The sequence below is a fragment of the Amphiprion ocellaris genome, chromosome 4 (genome assembly GCF_022539595.1).
Source record: "Amphiprion ocellaris isolate individual 3 ecotype Okinawa chromosome 4, ASM2253959v1, whole genome shotgun sequence".
Lineage (NCBI taxonomy): Eukaryota > Metazoa > Chordata > Actinopteri > Pomacentridae > Amphiprion > Amphiprion ocellaris.
The window spans coordinates 21,416,990-21,437,244 of record NC_072769.1 but is presented as its reverse complement, the minus strand read 5'-3'; the positions used below and the strand labels follow the sequence as shown (position 1 = coordinate 21,437,244).

Here is a 20,255-nt window from a genome sequence, read left to right as displayed (position 1 = left end):
AGTATTTCGTGCGCACGTTATATCTATATTGTGGCCACGAATTATTTTTTTTTTTCACCATGTCACCAGAGGGGCTCCGTACATTTAAGATTCTCCCTTATATGCAGTAAATGGGAGGGCAAATATTAGACATTAGTAACACATATAATACAATATGTAGCACAATTTATCAGCACCACAAAGCAGAAAAGCACAAACCAAAATGCAGAATTAAAATGTGTCTTAACCAGCTTCAACAAAGACTGAACTTTAAAAACTTGACGAGGGGAGGATTCAGCAGCGCTGCATTCATCTTTGCTACAGGTGAACCTGTGGGGAAAAGGGACCATCTGCATATTTTTTTCCTCCTTTAATTTTCTGCTCTTTTAGAAGCTGTGTGGGCCGCATGTCGTATTGTGAAACAAACACTTTCTCCTGCCAAGCTGCTGGGAGGCCAAACATGGCGTGATGCAAAGTTCTTATCTGCTATATGCTGAAGTTCAGTCACCAGATCACGTCACGACTCTCCCACCTCCCGGCAGCTCATCTTCAGCCAAAATGTGAAAGCTGTAACAGACAACAGAATTATAAATGAAGGAAAACTGACTGATACGCTGCCGGAAAAGTGAAAGGACAACGTGCTGTGAGGCTATAAATCCTGCAGGACAGACTGTGAATTAGCCAATCAGCTGTAAACACTGTTGTTTACACGTTTGTGCTGTCATTGGCTCAGAGAAAAGATGAACCTCCAGTGGATCCATGTGATACTGCTCTATTATCATTAACACTTGGTACACTAACGATGTAAATAGTTGCTTATTAAGTCAGTGACAAACACAAGACAGGAACTAAATCTGCTGATGTACAAATTCCACTTTAGAAGGTAAATGTAAATCTGAGTTCAAGAAAATTACATTTAGAGGCTCAAACTTTGGGGGATAAACAACAATTTAGATGAAAAGACTCTCAAATTCCAGTGACAGAATGGGAAAGTAAAATAGTTGTTTTTCTCCAAAGTGCCTGCACTGTGGGGCAAATTGAACATTGACTTTGTGAGAGTCTGTGGACTTTGATTAGACCCGGAGTACAGGAGCACACAGTAACGCCTCTCTGTGGATGTCATAAAAAAAAAGCCGGCCAGAAAATATATAAATACAAGCCAAAGGATGCTTCTTTCCTTTCCGTGGAGCGAGGCCCTGTATAGATTATAAAATCTGGCCGATCCAATCCTGCCTGGCAACAAAAAATAAATAAAGAAATAAAACTGAGCATCAACAGGAACCTTAAGTTGTAGACAAACAACGTAAGTGAGTTTTATTTCTTTATCATCAATCTACACTTTGATGACCGGATCATAAAAGATATCAACCTTAATGGACATGTAAAAAGATGAATGATTCGTACATGGGGTTAATGTTTATGCTCTGATTTGATGTGTGTGTTTGCGTGTAGCAGGAAACATGGTCGGACTTAAACCCTCAGATGTTCCTCCTCCTCTGGGGGTGAAGATGGCGAGTGCTGGAGCGGCCGCCTGTATAGCCGATATCGTCACATTTCCTCTGGACACAGCCAAAGTCAGACTACAGGTACATGCTAATTATGAGAAAAGATGAGAAAAATCCCTATTTATTCACCGTCACTGAACACATCAGGAGCATAACCTTCATCATGTTTAGTTTGGCTCTAAATCAGGGGTGTCAAACTCATTTTAGTTCTAAATATCGCAGCATAACAACCCATAAATAACCACAACTCCAAATATTTCCCTTTGTTTTAGTGTAAAAACGTACATTCTGACAATATTCACATTTAATGAACTGTCCTTTTACTAAACGTTATGAACTACCTGAAATTTCTTCTGACAAATAAGTTCAATATCAACAACATTATATTGTCGTTTATCATTGACACATTACAACTTGCAGCTCACAGAGTGTCTACAAAGGCACAAAACATTCAGTCCGTCTGGAACTGAACAATCTAGCATTTTGCGTTATGATCAAAACATTTACACTCATTTGTACATCTGTGTAGTAATCCTGAGCACCACACCCCACAAACTAAAATAGGAACCATGAAGAAAGAAGGTTAAATTATCCCGCTGCCTTGGAAATGTAGAAAATTTATACATAAGAAATACATAAAAGTTGAGGACAAATTTAAAACAGCAGTTACTTTTATTGAAAAATTGCACTTAATGTCTTCTCTGTAATTGTTACACTTTGCAAAGTCGTCTCGTGGGCCGGATTGGACCCTCTGGAGGGCCGGTATTGGCCCACTGGCCACATGTTTGACACCCCTACTCTAAACTACTTAGGAACACGGTGTGCTGTTGGCGTTATTGATTGAGCACTTTCAACTTTGTCCGCCTCAGAACCCCAAAATCAATTGCGCACCGTTCAGTCTGAAGGCTTCTGCTCTGTAAAGCTGGTTTCAGCCTTGAGTACAATGTGTGACCCCAGATTCAGGGAGAGAAGACAGCAGTGGGAGGCATCCGCTACAGGGGGGTGTTTGGGACCATCAGCACCATGATCCGGACAGAGGGCCCCAGGTCTCTGTACAACGGGCTGGTAGCCGGGCTCCAGAGACAGCTGTGCTTCGCCTCCATCAGAATCGGCCTCTACGACAACGTCAAAAACTTCTACACCGGAGGCAAAGACAGTAAGTGATGAGTACTAAATAAAATATATTCAGTTTTCCCCTCATCAGAATATGTCCACAAGCAAAAGTGTTGGCATCAAGGTGGGACGTCAGGTCAAGACGGTTTTATCTTGAGAGCTCAAAATCACAATCATCAGCGGCTTTTATAATCTGTCTCACAAGTGATAGCCTGTGCCCTTTGATATCAAGTCAGATAAACTCAACCAAACAAACCTTTTGTAGGAGCAAAAACAAGGAAGAGCTAAGGAAGACAGACCTGCCATAGGAGCTTAGGCAGGAGAAAAACTATTTGGGCGAGATTTGGGCGAATATTTGAAATCAATTTGTGTATCTCAGGAAACCTTATCTTTTGAGTAAAATTGCTATGGAATTTTTGCAGTGTGGGTAGTTTAATCTGTGTCTTATCTTTCTTTTATAAACTGATGAGGCAATTTTCACATAATTATTGATGCATAAATATATGGGTCATTCCAGAATTGGATGACATTTTACGTCCCACCCATCAAATTTAAAATAATCCATGTATAAAATACTAAAACATGCAGTTGTTGTGTAAATTTACTTGTCCTGAGACCAAATCTAAAAAAAAAAGTAGGAGAAAAGAATGTTTGAAAATATTTTTTTTAAATACCAAATAAGTCTGGAGTTCCCCCTAAAATGCCATTTTTCTCTTGTCCCACCCCCCTGATGACCAAACTGAATCTCAAATAAAACAGTTAAAATGAAATTTAAACCTAATTTTTTTGGTATTGTTCATTGATGTTGCCTGTTATTGTGGAAACATTTTTTTAATCAACATAATATTTTAAATAATAATTGTTATGCATGTGTCCCACAACAACCCTGTTAGCATAACCTTTTTAGCTGGTAGAAGAAGAAAAAAACAGTTAATCACATGAACGCTGGAATTAACTTCATCAAACAGTTTTCCAAAAGAATGTGTAGAGCAAAGCTATCTACTCTCTTCTATTTTTCATAACATTGTAAGCCTTGATTGTCTCACTCTAACTCATATCAGGATCAGACTCATTCTTCTGACTGTTTTCCATCAGTCAGTTTATCCTCTTGGTCAGCAGTAACATCTAGCTAAATATCTAGCTTCTACTCCTGAGAAAAAGCTAACATTAGCATGGATTAACAACCCTGTTTCTGTGATTAGAGTAGGGTTAGCAAACAACAAATAAAACATGGAATAAAAATGGTACCATTGATGTGTAAGCTGAGCCAATCAAGCCTTTGATAGTTTACCTATTAATGATGAATATGTGGCAGGAAATTGTAAAAGAGAAGGTTATTTTTCAAACATTTTGAAGCCCAAATGTCCTCCAATTCTGGAATGACCCATAACTAGTTCCTAAATTACCAAAACTCCAGTAAACTGTAGTTAAATGAAGTAATTGTGACAATGTAAGGTCATATTCTACTGCTGCTTCTGTCTTTCTGTAGATCCCGGTGTGCTGATTCGTATCCTGGCTGGCTGCACTACGGGAGCGATGGCAGTGTCCTTCGCACAACCCACCGACGTGGTCAAGGTTCGATTTCAGGCCCAGATGAACCTGGATGGCGTGGCTCGTCGCTACAATGGCACCATGCAGGCCTACAAGCACATCTTCCAGAATGAAGGCATACGAGGACTCTGGAAAGGTGCCGTTTGAGCATCACACGTCATTAAAGACCCAGAAATCATTTATCAATAAAATCAAAGCACCAAAATCAGAAAAAAATCCCATTTCACCTCTCCAGACTCAGCAGTTTTTTGATGTTTAATACCTTTAGTACATTTAACAGAACCGTGCAAAAGTTTATCTTAATACTACGAATATTTTCAGAGTGACAGGCCTTGGAAGTGCATACGGGTGAGGTGAAATTTCATGCTAACTACATGGTCTTTTCAAGGCTAAAACCCACATTTAAGGTCTTCTAAAAACTGCATCCAAATCAATTTTACATCCATTCCAGGTGTCACAAACCCAAGCCAACATGATTGTTCAACGTGATGAAGTCTATAACCAACTCTGAGTCAAAGTTTCAGTCAAATAGTTCTTGCAAAACTGCACCAGGTTAATTAATACCTGTGATGTTGAGTTATACAAACAAGCCTTGGCACGTTGAATGAATAAAGGAAACTTTAGAAGTGTGAAAGAGGTTACAAATACAACAAATGAAAAGTCAAATTTTCTACCTACATTTTATTTCTAGCAATGATTCATTCTGGCTGCACAGTGGCTTGGTCGCCTTGCAGCTAGAAGATCCCCAAGTTTGCGTCTATCGCATCTTTCTGCATAGAGTTTACATGTTCTCCCTGTGCATGCTTGGATTTTCTCCAGGTTCTCCGGCTTCCTCCCATAGTTCAAAAACATGCTGAGGTTAATTGGTAACTCTAAATTATCTGTAGGTGTGAATGTGAGTGTGATTGTTTGTCTCTATATGTAGCCCTGTGATAGACTGGTGACCTGTCCAGGGTGTCCCCTACCTTCACCCTAAGTCAGCAGCTTCTGAGCCGGTCTGGTAGTAAGCACCGGTTGATTTTCCCTGGAATGATGTGGAATTGTTCTCGTTTCCTCCAGGAACATTACCAAACATCACAAGAAATGCGTTGGTCAACTGCACAGAGCTGGTTACGTACGATCTGATCAAGGAGGCCATCCTCAAACACAAGCTGATGTCAGGTGAGTGTTCATATGCTACTGTTCAAAAGTTTTGGGTCACCCACACAATTTCATGCTTTCCATGAAAACTCACACTTTTATTCATGTGCTAACATAACTGCACAAGGGTTTTCTAATCATCAGTTAGCCTTTCAACACCAGTAGCTAACACAATGTAGCATTAGAACACAGGAGTGATGGTTGCTGGAAATGTTCCTCTGTACCTCTATGTAGATATTCCATTAAAAATCAGCTGTTTCCAGCTAGAATAGTCATTTACCACATTAACCGTGTCTAGTCTGTATTTCTGATTAATTTAACCCCTTGACGCCCATTATCGCAAATTTGCAACATACCATTTTCAGCCTGCAGCCGAGATAGTGTATCCATTCCCCCAATGTCGGTTTGTGCATATTCAGTACGTACGTCAGAACCTTTTGCAAGCACTGGTTTCTCGTAGGACCGGTCGGAGTGGGACCTAATTATTATGTATCTGTTATTATTATTATATGTATTTTATGTGTAATAGACAAATTAACAGTCTCCACTTATTTTAGCATCAGCTGAAAAGCAAAAACACACAAAAAATATTTTTAATTTAATTGTCAATATATTCGGGCGTCAAGGGGTTAATGTTATCTTCACTGAAAAAATTGCTTTTCTATCAAAAATAAGGACATTTGTAACTTGTGAACAGTAGTGTAAATACAGTGTTTTGCATTATAGATATACCTCACATTAACCTGACAACTATGAACATGAAATACATTCCTTGAACTAAAACCACTTTAAAGAGAGACTCAATGAGAGCAATGGGTGCAATTGATGATCATACAGCACTGAATGATTCCCAAAGAGGAACCAAATTTTGCAATTTTAAATCAAGAGCTTCAGAGCAGAAGGTTCAACATGCATAAAAGCTCTTTTACCTAATTCAGTGGGGGCTTTGGGAACCATTAATAAATGTGAACGTTGGGAGAGAACTACCTCGCAGTTTACACATTTTTGTTCTCTGAAGGCATATACACAAGGTTTGTGTTTATTTCAAAGACTCAGATGCTCTAGGTTCACTGTCTTGTAGAGATCTGAATCAAAGAAAGGATCATCAACACATCATTTGTAATAGGAACAGGAACATAGATATTCCATTTAAAATCAGCTGTTTCCAGCTAGAATAGTCATTTACCACATTATTAATGTCTGGACTGGATTTCTGATTAATTTAATGTTATCTTCATTGAAAAAAAATGCTTTTCTTTAAAAAATAAGGACATTTCTAAGTGAGTCCATACTTTTGAATGGTAGTGTACATGTGTTCCTCAGTTATAGTACTGCCATCTCAGCAAGACAGCTGATTGGACAGAATCTACACACCCTCTCACCTCTTCACCTCATCCACAGCTGATAAGGACACATATGCCGGCACAGTACAGTACATGGTGTTTTTCCCCCCACACAGTGCTGTAAATACAGTAGTTGATACGACATTTATCTCCATCAGTCACAGGATTACATAACGTGCTGACACAGGTTCCTGCGGTGCACAGTCGAGAACAAACAACTTCTGGTTGTCGTTATTCATTCAGACATTTTCCAACTCTCTCCGCAGACAACCTGCCGTGCCACTTCGTGTCCGCGTTCGGTGCCGGCTTTGTTACCACGGTGATTGCCTCGCCTGTAGATGTGGTGAAAACGAGATACATGAACTCTCCACCGGGCCAGTACAAAAGCGCCATCAACTGTGCCTGGACCATGTTGACTAAAGAGGGGCCCTCGGCCTTCTACAAGGGGTAAACTTTTCCTCTGTGACCTCCAGAGCAAACTCGCTTGACGTCAGTTGAAGTAAATAGGGTTTAGGTAACACCACATTGGCGGACCACTTCTAGCTTTCATTGTTTTTCTTGTTTTTTTTGTAGATTTGTGCCCTCGTTTCTGAGACTGGGATCATGGAACGTTGTGATGTTCGTCTCGTTCGAGCAAATCAAGAGAGCAATGATGGTCTCGAAGAAGAGGATGGAGGCCACAAATTAACAAAATTTTGACTGTCGCCGCTGGGTTGGAACATCGATGAGGAAACCCAGTGTAAATGAAATTCTCGTTTTAGCCTTATCCAACAATCTTCTTGTCCCGTCGTGACAAAAGAGAAAATCCTTTGTTTAAAAAGGAGCATTGGACGATCTGTCTTGAATTTGACTTCTTGTGTACGAGAAGACACACACACGTCTCTATTTATATTTATAATTTGTCACAATGAGCCCATTCCAGACATTGTGGGAGCAAATGGTACGGACATGTGCTGAGTTTGCACGTAAAGGCTCAGTTTCAAAGACATGAATGAAGGCTAGTCTTAAGTTAAAAACATTTAGGGTTAGGGTTCTGGTTTCCGTAACCCTAACCCTGGAGATCAAAATTAACGAAGATCTCCAAGGGTTTGGGTTACGGAAACCCTCGAAATCAAAATCTATGGAGATCTCCAGGGTTAGGGTTCGGGAAACCCTAACCCTATCCCTGGAGATCTTAGTTGATTTGTTAATTTCAATTGTAGGACCAGGTCTTATCCATAACTCGAGTCATTTTTCCATGTGTCAGCTTTAAGCAGTGCATCCTTGCATGTGCTAAGTAACATTGGCACCCATGATAATAAGTGTAAAACATGTTTATATAAATCCTAAATATATTCGACTTGTTTTACAGATGTTGTTTGCTTTTTTTTTTAAACTTGGCCTCTCAAATGTGTAAAAGGAAAAACATTTTTCAAATCAAATGTGTTTATTAACTCTCAGCAAGATGTGAGTTTTACAAACCTGCCTCCAGAAGCAAATCACAGCATAAAAATAACAGTTAATAAAAGTTCAGCATCAGTCTTAAGACATACAAATGTATGAAAACCACTGCTCACATTTCCATTTCACTGATATTATATAACACAGATGATATTAATGACATCAGTGGGGGACTGGTTAAAACATGCACAACTTTTAAGATTGGAGCACCACAATGAAGCGTCAAAAACTGGAAATCATTCCTTATATTTAGTTTCAGCCATTACCTCTGAACATAAATATTAAATTCCTGAGCAGGACTAATGTGAGAACACACAGGCTTTGTTCACATAAATACAAGACAGCTAAAATAAGGTTGTTCATCACCATTTTACTGCCTTTAAATGCAACAATTTGGCTGCTTGCTCACTGAAAGTGCTTAAAGCCTTACAACATATAGAGCCATTTTTTATCACTACAGTCCTCTGCAGTAGCTCTCATTTCCCCTTTATGAGTGAATGAACCACTGGAATGGTCGTTGTTGAGGCATAAGGTGTTTAAGATTTGTGCTTGATTTTAAATACCTTAACTGTCACTGGAACAAGATGGACTGAGCATCACAAATGAATCACAAAACCAAACACGAGAGGACTAATTTTTTTGGATTCTTCAGGAATATGAGGCAACGATCAGCTTCATTCTGTTTGCAATGTGTCAGCATTGCTCATGCCGACCTTCCTTCTACCAGATCAAACGTCACATCATGTGAAAAGTGTTAGTTTTTTGAGCTGACAGTCAGTGTGAGAGACGCATCGGGCTCCTGTAGATGTGTCTTCACAATTGTGTGGAATTTTTCTCTGTACTGATTGAAGTGCATGATGCTCTCTGGTTCTTCTGCCACCCAGAATTTATCAAATTCATAAGCCAGATAACCTGAAAGAAGAAAAACTATTTTAGACAAGAAAAGCACTCAGAGAGCACAGTACTCCGCCAAGGCTGCTCAGTCGTTGTATCATTTCCGGTGGAGGAAATCTTGAATAAAAAAATGACGTTGCTCTAAGCACAGGCGTGTGTTACGCATGCTTATGTACGGATACCAAATCGCATGACCTAAATATGGAGCGGGCAGCGGGAATTGATGGGATTTGGAAACACCGCCACAATTAAATCAATTGTTCCTTGTATTGTTTCTGACGGATAAGTCCCGATAATTCCACAGCAGAGGATTTGTAGTAGGATCACAATCATGTGATCGTCAGCAGGCAGCTGACGTAGTGTCCTCTTGTTGTCATAGTTACAGTGGCGCCGTGCCGCTATCTCACAATAATACAGAAATCTCACTGCCAAAATCTAATCAGTCGGTCCTTGTGTCATTTCTGACCTTCCCTGAAAATTTCATCCAAATCCGTTGGTCTGTTTTTGAGTAATGTTGCGAACAGACAGACAGACAGACAAACGTACACTGAATGTCACATAACTCCACCGCGTTCCTTGGCGAAGTAAAAGTCCTTCAGAAATAAAGCCAACCAGCAACATTACCACCGTAAGGAACAGAAGAATGATGTTTATTACTCACAGTAGAGCTGATGAAAATGCTGCAGCTCTGGGGTGCCCTGGACTGTATTGTAGAAATGTGGTTTCAGAGCACCACTCTTCAGGAGGCTGTAGGCCATCTCTGTCAAGTTTATCCCAACTATGGCATAGGAATACCTAAAATATGCACAGTGAATAGAAAGGGGAGGCATGGGCGTGGTGGAGAACCTGAATTATCCAAGTCTATTCAATTCAATTCAATTCAATTTCATTTACATAGCACCAATTACAGTCAAATTGTCTCGAGACGCTTTACAGAACCCATATGCCTGACCCCCAGAGCAAGCCAAAAGGCGACAGTGGCAATTCATGTCTAGGTTCAATGACAACAATACAGTGACTTCAGAAGGATTAAATGTCTGACACTGCAGCATTGAAAATAAACTGATAATGACTCTTACCCTAGTTTAGGATGGTTTGCATGAGACAACACCCGGCGAGCCTCCATTGTGTAGTTTTCGCTAAAAAACCTGCAAAGAAAAACCGATAGAATCAATATTACTCAAGTCCATGGATGGAACTGCTCTAAACATTAAACAGTAAACCTGCACTCCCTAGTGACAATCGTAAACATTTATATAAAAAAAAAAAAAACATTTAAGTATCATTTTCTAAAGCACAACTTTTTAAATAAATTAACGTTCACCTGTGTGATTGGTGCTGCTCAAATAATCAGGCAAAACCTAAAAAATCTTTTATTCAGTGTGAGCAGTATGTACTATACTCTTAAATATTTTGCCTTTGAATCATTTTCTGGAAGCACCTTCACGAAGTATTACAGGTCAACTCAGGGTAAAATTAAAAGTAGTGAGCTGGAAATTTTGGAAGTACACTATCATTCAAAAGTTTGGGGTCACCCAGACAATTTCATGTTTTCCATGAAAACTCACACTTTTATTCATGTACTAACATAATTGCACAAGGGTTTTCTAATCATCAATTAGCCTTTCAGCACCATTAGCTAACACAATGTAGCATTAGAACACAGGAGTGATGGTTGCTGGAAATGTTCCTCTGTACCTCTATGTAGATATTCCATTAAAAATCAGCTGTTTCCAGCTAGAATAGTCATTTACCACTTTAACAATCTAGACTGTATTTCAAATGAATTTCATGTTATCTTCACTGAAAAAAACTGCTTTTCTTTCAAGCCGTTTCCAGCTAACTATAGTTATCCCTCACCCTCATCGCAGTTCACTTTTTGCGAACTGACTGTATTGCGGATATAGGTACTTTTATACATTTATTATTTTAATAATTTTTGCAGTAAAATAAGTCTTTTCTAGCATGAAAAATTTAAAACAATATAAAAAATAATAATTAAAATATATTAAAAGAATATTAAATCGAAATAAAATATGTAGTGTACAGCGCTGGGCACTGATTGGCTCAGAGATCGTAGCATCAGTCTCCTCCGTCTCCTGTGTGTAGCAGCGTTCAGCATCTCGCATTGTCCATTTCACATCGACATCTGATCGCATAGTGTTACTCTGCGGTGCTTTGTAAGGTTTATATGAGTGAGGGGAGGTTTTATAAAGCCTTAAAATATATATAAATAATAGAATAAATATAAGGTCGCTACTTCGCAGATTTTCGTCTATCACAAGCGGTTCTGGAACCTAACTCCCGCGATAAACAAAGGGCCACTGTATTTACCACATTAACAATGTCTAGACTGGATTTCTGAATGATTTAATGTGATCTTTGTTGAAAAAAAATGCTTTTCTTTCAAAAATAAAGACATCCCTAAGTGACCCCAAACTTTTGAACGGTAGCGTACATTAGCCTTGGCAGGTAGATAAGCACAGTTGAGCCCTGTGTTTACTGCAGAGCTTGTTTTCAGGGTTATTGTTTTTATTACATTATTATTTGTTTGGTTGGGAAGTTACAGTATTTGGCACAACAGCCCGCTAAACTGTGACTGTGAGGTGTTAACACCCATGCACAGCTCCGCACAGATAAATTATTTACTGGGACATGTGAAGCTTCACTGTAGATGTGCTTGGTTTAATTTTTACACGCAGATGCTACAAAGTTGGAAAACGCAACAAATTCAGCCCGAGAGCGACGCTGTTGTATGTCAAAAGAAATCTCCAAGAAACCCAAACATTCATCAGAGGATCTGCAGGTAACTCTAGTGTCAAAATGCATCCGTCTGCAATCAGAAAGAGATTGCACAAATTTGACCTGCGTGGGCAGCCTGCCAGGAAAAAGCCTCGGCTTTCCACAAAGAACACTGGAGCAAAACAACAGCTTGCAAGTGAACAAAAAAAAAAGAAAGAATAAGAGCTTTTGGAATAGCGTGTTCTGGACAGATGAATCAAAGATAGAGCTGTTTGGCTTTTCCGGACAAGGACCTCATACTAACTGTGAAGCAGGGCGGTGGAAATGTTACAGTTTTGGTTTGCTGCGGCTTGCAAACATTGATTCAAAAGTGAATATGGCTTAATATCAAAGAGCATGAGGCCATGTGTCCAAGTTCAACTAGGAGTGAATGTACTTCCAAACAACAACCTGCAACTGAAGGGATTTTGAATGGAGGAGTGGTCAGAAATTGCAGAAAAGTTATGTCAGAGACTGGTACAAAAAATACATCTGGGAAAGGGCCACTTTTTCCAGAAGAATATTATATCTATTGTTATTTTTCTTTAAAAAAAAAAAAATGACTGAAAATGGAAATTTCTCTTGTTGCTGTGTTCATGTGTATCACCTCTATCTGTTAAGTACTGTATCGAAGAGGATTAAATGTTTGCTTGTCCAAAAATGTCAAAAAAAGCCAACCTTTTTTTCTTATTTTGTCATGGCTCTCATGACTGCATAGCACTACAATGCACTGTCAACAGAAGGAAAACAGAAATGGTGTCATTTTCAGAGTAAATGAGGGGCAGATACTTCTGTTACTGATATTCTCTGTAGTTCTTGTTCACTTGATTAGCGCTGCATTGTCATTTACTGAGCACTCACACAAGGTTAATTAGGCCCAACAGGCCCATTCCTCTGAAGTCTGTCTTGGGGTCGTCTCCTTGGAATCCAATGTCTCCCCACTGTTTAGTGATCCTGGACTCCAATTTGACCGACGGCATCAACAAGTCCCACAGCTGAGACGACAAATAAAACAGGAGTCAAACATTGTAACTTAGTTACTACTACAATGATGCCTCATAATTTTATGCATGGCATTTTGGATTTATAATCATTACTTAAACAGCTTTAGAAAATACTTTTTGCTGGTTTGCAAAGTTCAAATGTTATCTGAAATATACAGGCCCAACAAAAAGGAAAAAAGTCTGGACATATATACACTACAGTTGAAAAGTTTGGACACACCTTCTCATTTAATGATTTTTCCTTATTTTCATGACTATTAACATTGTAGATTCTCACTGAAGGCGTCAAATCTATGAATGAACTCATATGGAATTATGTAGCAAACAAAAAATGGTTGGAACCATCAGTTGTGTTGTGCAGAAGTCAGGTTGGTACACAGCTGACAGCCCTATTTGACAACTGTTAGAATCCATATTATGGCAAGAACCAATCATCTATGTAAAGAGAAACAACAGTCCATCATTACTTTAAGAACTGAAGGTCAAATGCTAGACAGATTTCTAGTAGCAGACACATCTCTACATCAACTGTTCAGAGGAGACTGAACCAATCAGGCCTTTATGGTCAAACAGCTGCTAAGAAACCACTGCTAAGGAAAAGCAACAAGCAGAAGTTTGGGCCAGGAAACACAAGAAATGGACATTAGACCAGTGGAAATCTGTGCTTTGGTCTGATGAGTCCAAATCTGAGATCTTTGGTTCCACCCACCGTGTCCTTGTGAGACCAGAAAAGGTGAATGGATGGTCTCTACATGCATGGTTCCCACCATGAAGCATGGAGGAGGAGGTGTGATGGTGTGGGGGTGCTTTGCTTTGCTGGTGACACTGTTGGGGATTTATTAAAAACTGAAGGAACATTGAACCAGCATGGCTACCACAGCATCCTGCAGTGACATGCCATCCCATCCGGTTTGTGTTTAGTTGGACCATCATTTATTTTTCAACAGGACAATGACCCCAAACACACCTCCAGGCTGTGGAAGGACTATCTGACCAAGAAGGAGAGTGATGGAGTGCTGCTTAGGTCAGATGACCTGGCCTCCACAGTCACCTGACCTAAACTCAATCCAGATGGTTTGGGATGAGATGGACCACAGAGTGAAGGAAAAAGGACCAACAAGTGCTCAGCATCTCTGGGAACTCCTTCAAGACTGTTGGAAAATCATTTCAGGTGACTACCTCATGAAGCTCACAGAGGGAAAGTCAAGAGTGTCCAAAGCAGTAATCAAAGCAAAAGGTGGCTACTTTGAAGAATCTAAAATATAAAACATGTTTTGACTTATTTCACACTTTTTTTTTGTTTCCTACATAATTCCATATGTGTTCATTCATAGTTTTGATGCTTTCAGTGAGAATCTACAATGTAAATAGTCATGACAATAAAGAAAAAACATTAAATGAGAAGGTGTGTCCAAACTTTTGACTGGCAGTGTACATAAACCTTGGGCATGTCCACATTTGCTCTATGCAACAGTAACCATGCAGCTTAAACACATACAGCAAACGCTTTACTAATGTACGGCTCCAGAAGCAGGAATCTACACCTTTAAAAGCATGGCCTCGTGTTCAAGGTTGTCTGCGCTGAAAACTTCCTTCCTCAAGTCTTCTACAGATACATACAAGCTGCTGTATCCTGTAATCTGTAGCAGACAGATGTTTAGGCTTGCCTTGAACCTGAAAAACAACAGCAGTGGAAACAAGAAATCATCACTAGATCAAAAATGACACTTATGTAAAAGAACTGTATTCAAATTAACAGAAGTAACCTTACTGGGGATCTTTCTGAGGTTTGACATTCTTTTCCTTCATAATTTGATCCACACATTGCTCTAAATTATCCTTACTGGTTTCCAAGGCTCCTCTTAAGACCTACAGATGAAGAACACACAGGACAAAAGAAAAATAATGATACAGAAAGCCACCAGAAAGGAAAATTCACACAATGGCGGCCAGATAATCTGCAACTAGAGTTAAGAAATGTTTTTCAACATCAACCTTAGAAAACGAAAAAGATGACCAAAGCACTTTTGTTTCTACACTGAATGGACTGTTGACCAGAAAATGCTTATCGAGCTGTAACCATAAATGACATGTAGAGTCAATTCACCTGAGCTTGGCAAGTGAGTTGAAAGATAAGGCCTGATTAAGCTCAGAGGATACAATGTTATTCAAGTTCACACATACAACTTTCTAAAAGATAATGAAGAACTCAGTGGTTGGGAAAAAGGGATCATTCACACGGTAGACACAAATCAAGAAATAATCTTCAAATGAGGAAATTTCTGTCTTCCTTTTCTCCAGTTAGCTTAGCTTTCAAAATTTAAAAAAAAAAAAAAAAAAAAAAAAATATATATATATATATATATATATATATATATATATATATATATATATATATATATATATATATATATATATATATATATATATATATATATATATATATATAAATGGGACCAATCCTGGTGACTTCATACCCGCTACGTACACATTTACAGCAAAGTCACACCATATTTTCAAAGTTCTGACCCCAAAATCTGGTAAGGGCTTCAGATCCACTGAACAAAAACCACTAGTCATCTCACAAAGAAACTCAAGCAGTCTGGGAACAGAGATTTTTCAAGGCAGTTATCATGGAAACTGTGAAACAGTCTGAAGAACAGAAAGACAGCTTCTGACATGTCTGTTGAGAACGCATGTCTTTGCATTTCAATTAAGTGACCTCCTTTCCTGCCAAATGTTGTTCAATAACAGTCATACTGTAGAAAACTACGATGTCTATTAGGTGATAAAATCTTAAGACCAGTTGAAAAATGGCAAGAATTTGCATTTTGCACTGTTGGGTTTTAAGAAGGTTCTAAGTAGAGCTTCAAAATGCAAGAAGAAAAAATGAGAGCGAAAAAACAAGAAAATCTGTAGCAGGTAATTTGTTGAAAATTGTATTTTAACTCAAACATGCTTTTGTCTGCTGATCAAAAGTTTAAGACCATAGCCTTTAAAAGCCAAAATCTGCAAAAAAAATTTGGATTCCATGTCATTTTCTGTCAGATATTCACACTGTTATGCCCTCCTGATGGCAAAAATGATTTCTGTCTTTAAAGGTGGTAGGACTGTTGAGCTGCATAAGCAAAGCCTCTCGCAATGCGCCATCACTGCTGAGGTTGGACGCAGTAAGACGGTCATTTTGAATTTCTCAAAGATCCTGAGGGTTACGGAACAAAAAAGTCAAGTGGCAGACCCAAAAAAATTTCACCGTCGCTGAGCCAGAGGATCTGATTGGGCTGTCTGTTGCTGACTGCAACCCAGTAACCATCAGACGGCATCTGGGAGGGAAGGGCTTAAAAAACAAAAAACATCTTCGACGTCCACATCTCCTTTAATGCCACAAAATTGCCTGTTTGGACTTTGCAAAGAGCACCAAACATGGGACACTGAAAGGTGGAAGAAAGTTTTATTCTCAGATGAGAAAAAATGTAACCTTGACGGTCATGATGGCTTCCAACATTACTGGATGACAAGAAGATCGTCGCTCTTTTGGACCACCCTGTGTGTTCCGCTGATCTAAATCCAGTTAAGAACATTTGGGTATGGATGGCAAGGGAATGCTACAACAATGGGCATCAGTTCCAGACAGTGGATGCCCTTGATCAAGTAATGATCAACCCTGAATTTGCAGTGTTCATGTATTTGTCGTTCAACAGCTGCATAAAGAAAATTAAGCATAATATAACAGAAGCAGTCACACTACAACCATCTTAATGCACAACTTCTGTAGCTAAACTTGGAATTTACAGTGGAGTAACTGGGTATAAAAAACAAAACTAACATCTTCTTACCTTGCTCTTTGAAGAGCGAAGAGAGTACTCTGCAAGAGGACACAAGAGGCAAATTAAGATTTTACAAAAACATTATACTTAGAGGCAAAGGTAGGCTGGGTCAGGGATGATTTAATTCACCTGCTTTTGCGGTCCTTGTTGCTCCAGGTTTGCATTCAGAACATATTCTCTGCAGCTCACATTTCCCTGTTGCCTGTCTGATGAGCCACTTCAGCCAGTATCTCAGGAAGGATGTGTAAACATACTGCCAGATGTAGCCCAACATTTCCTACAACACAAACAGAGAATTCAAGCACAAAAATCTTAATCTGTTACACATTCTGAATATTTTTCTGAATAGCCACTTTGTTAATATGAAATTAAATGGGTCAATGACTCCTCCTGGTTCTGAAATTGTCTCAGGTTTTATTCTTTCCATCCAACAAGTTTCCTGGAAAGCTATGGATTAATGTGGATGTTTAAGTTAATGTGACTGAAGCCCAGAAGCTTTTCACATGCATGAGACTGTTACAAATATGTACCGATTGTGGTGGAGGAAGCAGTACTGTTATAATGTAAAAATACCCCATACAAGTACAAATCTTGTCCTGGAATTTAATGGAACTAGTCACGTAGTACACCAATCAGGCATCATTCTGGCCACTGACAGGTGAAGTGAATAACTCTGATTATCCCTTCATCTTGACACCTGTTATTGGGTTGGACATAATAGGCAGCAAGTGAACATTTTGTCCTCAAAGTTGATATTAGAAACAGGAAAAATGGGCAAATGTAAGAAATTTGAGCCAGTTTGACAAGACGACTGGGTCAGCGCATTAAAGTTCTACCTTATCCTAATACACTAGTAATGTAAATAAACATATGATCATGTAGCAAACCAGCAGTAACACGAAGATACTGCCTCAGTATGAATAGGTATACAAATGAGTAACATAATAATAACTGACTGACTTAACGACCTCTTATTTATTCTAAAAATACTGTATCACTGTTTCTTATTTCAAAGTGACAAAATAAATACTGCATCGTTCTTTCAATTTTCAATTTCTTTAACTTTTTTCACCTGTTCTCTACCTTCTTTCACTCGTGTTTTTTTTTTAATGAAAACTCTTAATCTGAAAGCAGGCAGGAACTCTGCTGTCTGATGAAGCATTTGAATGAATGAACATGAGGTTTCTAGTTACATGTAGTGGAATTTAAATGCAAAGCAGCACTAGTAAATAGGTCAAGCACACATAATGGTAGGTTTAGAGCTGAGTAAACGTGTCAGTTACTTCTAACCACATTATAATTAGGAGTAGGACTAATGTTGCTGACACTGATCTGTCTGTGTCTCGGTAACGATGGCCACCATTAGCAACAGCTGACCTTATTCTTCCTTTTACAACCAGCCATAGTAATTCATTATTCGGTGTATTAGAAGAGCAGCTGACTGTGAGTCATAACAAAATTCAAATACACCACCTATACTAAGAGGATCGTGTTAATTTGAGAGGGATAGATACAGCTAGTCCACACTCTAGCTGCCAAAACAATAGCACGGTGGCAGCTAGCTTTTGTGCTAATGCTAATTTCACACAAACGTCCTCTTTCCGTTTAGTTTCAACGATTTAGCGACTTTAAGGGCGCTTTGACAAGCAATGTATATTAATGTTAACAAACTGCTGTCTTGCTACCTTCAAAATTTAACAAACTAACTGGCTTCAAAACTCACAAATGAGAGTCAACCGACTTCAGACAACAGGTTGTCATTGTGTTCGTTTAGCTAGTTACATCGCGTTTACTCCACATTAGGTTGCGTCGAAGGCACTCATGTTTGGCAGTATTTACGAAAAGGAAGTAGCTGAAGTTAATCTCACCGGGGGAAAATGTTTTCAGTCCCAAAAATGGCTAAACTTATCTCCACTTTGAAGCCGACAGCCGTGAGGGTTAGCAACGCTTCTCTTGACAACAGCTCTGGCTCCGGTGCGTTCAGGTTCAGTACAGACATACAGGGAGACGATATCAATCACAGAGTAAACTGAAATATTTTTCGATAATGTACATAATTTTTTGCATATATATTCTTTCAATTATTTTTAATGAATGAGAGGATTTTTTTTGTTGATGTGGTGGACACACTCGGAGAACCTTGGATTGAATCTAATTTTTCACTCTGAAATACATGACGTCTGTAAACATAGCATTAGCTGTTTTGGAAATTGCTGCATCTCCATCTACTGTCCACACAGTTGTGATTCCTGAAACATTTTGCTCAAAATTGTACATTTTAAGAAGCAGCTGAATAGTACATCTAGTTTTATAGGTAAACGGAAACTGCCAGTTTAATATTGCAGCTGGAATTTTCTGTAGGCAGATCAGATTGGGTTCAGATAAAAGACTCCATCAGCCCTTCCAAGCACAGGCCTTTTCCAAAATGAACCACAAGATGATGCCAGATTCACAAAATAACTGTGTTTTCTACATAAAAACAGTTACCATATTAAAGATGCTGCTCTGAGACATCTTGGACTGCACTAAGCTGTATGAAATGTTGATTTACAAATAAAGTCTGATTGATTGCTGTTTTTGCACATGAAGTAAAAAAAAAAAAACAACAACAACAGGGTTCTCCAAGCATCTTAAAACACAGTACAGCTGAATCAGGTGTTTCTCAGCTCCTCCTTCTTGTGGGCTGTGAATTAATCATTGTGTTCCACAGCACCCCTTATCCTCTGGAAATATGACGTTAAGTTTCCATTATTCCATTCTGTCTCATAATGGTGCAAACAGACAACAAATAACCGCCCATAACTGTGCCGTTTTTTAAAGCAGCTGCATAGAAGCTTGAAGCAGTAATCTGGTTTCTCAACAATGCATGCAGCCCATTCTGAGATGCTCGGTTGTAATTAAGCCGCGGTCTGCCTTCTCACCTAATCAGTCCCTCTGGGCTTTTAAAGGCAGGAGGTCTATCCTGTACAATTACTGCAATTCAAGAGGAACTCCTGTCTCAGACCCGAGCTATATTTGAAGAATGAATCCCCAAAGTAACCACTTAGAATATCATAACAGACGGATAGATTAGCCTCAGATGGGAGGCTTTAATGCCGATATTGAATTAGCTACAACAGTCCTAACAGATACAGTATAAAACATATTTTAGAGAACCACTGGTTAGAGTGAACATAAGCAAATATAATCACCATCATTTGCTAAATGCTACACTGTCACATCTCTACCTCAGCATTAACAGGACCATCATACTGTCACAGTTTCTTAACCCTCAGACACAGGACTGATAGGACCCTACACTCCCATAAGTGGGTCAAAATTGACCCATAATCTATGTGTTTTTTTGCCATATTGGTTAAGAATAATCATTTGTATTATTATTTGAATTATATTTTTGCCCACACAAGAATGATTTCATGTTTGAAATATGTTTATTTTTCACTTTATAACAGATTTTGAACATTTTGACAATTGAGAAAGAAGAATACTACACAGAACAGCAATAGAAGAATGTCAACATCCATTTTGTTGACATTTGTCCACTCTTTTCCTCCAAGTTTGTGCACTTCATCACCTCTTGTATAATATTATCAGTGATAAAGAGCTTGGGGTAGTCATATAAATCTTATAATTTCTTTAAAAGTATTAAAGGTAGCTTAAAAATTCAAATGGAATGAC

General features: G+C 38.8%; 2 protein-coding genes across 5 annotated transcripts; one reads left to right on the top strand and one right to left on the bottom strand.

Annotated features, from left to right (window-relative positions):
- Positions 1-1,123: 1,123 nt before the first annotated feature.
- Positions 1,124-7,983, top strand: ucp1 (uncoupling protein 1). 2 transcript variants are annotated; one of them, XM_023292006.3, is made up of 7 exons: positions 1,124-1,282; positions 1,432-1,565; positions 2,442-2,640; positions 4,087-4,284; positions 5,208-5,309; positions 6,898-7,078; positions 7,205-7,983. In XM_023292006.3, exons 2-7 carry the CDS (start codon positions 1,440-1,442, stop codon positions 7,317-7,319), a joined length of 921 nt encoding a protein of 306 aa, XP_023147774.1. In that variant the 5' UTR covers positions 1,124-1,282; positions 1,432-1,439; the 3' UTR covers positions 7,320-7,983. The 2 variants fall into 2 exon arrangements, with proteins under 2 accessions (XP_023147774.1, XP_023147775.1); XM_023292007.3 differs by having other exon boundaries at positions 1,142-1,282; positions 1,435-1,565.
- A 55-nt stretch (positions 7,984-8,038) lies between these two features.
- On the bottom strand, positions 8,039-18,557 carry elmod2 (ELMO/CED-12 domain containing 2). 3 transcript variants are annotated; one of them, XM_023292008.3, is made up of 9 exons: positions 18,446-18,557; positions 16,707-16,854; positions 16,587-16,615; positions 14,522-14,619; positions 14,295-14,424; positions 12,608-12,741; positions 10,045-10,113; positions 9,627-9,760; positions 8,039-8,983 (listed from the first exon to the last, which is right to left on the bottom strand). In XM_023292008.3, exons 2-9 carry the CDS (start codon positions 16,849-16,851, stop codon positions 8,826-8,828), a joined length of 897 nt encoding a protein of 298 aa, XP_023147776.1. In that variant the 5' UTR covers positions 16,852-16,854; positions 18,446-18,557; the 3' UTR covers positions 8,039-8,825. The 3 variants fall into 3 exon arrangements, with proteins under 3 accessions (XP_023147776.1, XP_023147777.1, XP_054866157.1); XM_023292009.3 differs by lacking the exon at positions 18,446-18,557 and adding an exon at positions 18,301-18,431; XM_055010182.1 differs by lacking the exon at positions 18,446-18,557 and adding an exon at positions 17,198-18,277.
- Positions 18,558-20,255: the final 1,698 nt, after the last annotated feature.

Coding starts and splice junctions, on each gene's coding strand:
- elmod2 (XM_023292008.3), bottom strand. CDS start 16,851: ATGTTGGGCTACATCTGGCAGTATGTTTACACATCCTTCCTGAGATAC. Junction 9,761..10,044: donor GCAAACCATCCTAAACTAGG/GTAAGAGTCATT, acceptor TGCATATTTTAG/GTATTCCTATGCCATAGTTG. Junction 8,984..9,626: donor GCATTTTCATCAGCTCTACT/GTGAGTAATAAA, acceptor TTCTTCTTTCAG/GTTATCTGGCTTATGAATTT.
- ucp1 (XM_023292006.3), top strand. CDS start 1,440: ATGGTCGGACTTAAACCCTCAGATGTTCCTCCTCCTCTGGGGGTGAAG. Junction 2,641..4,086: donor CTACACCGGAGGCAAAGACA/GTAAGTGATGAG, acceptor GTCTTTCTGTAG/ATCCCGGTGTGCTGATTCGT. Junction 4,285..5,207: donor CATACGAGGACTCTGGAAAG/GTGCCGTTTGAG, acceptor CGTTTCCTCCAG/GAACATTACCAAACATCACA.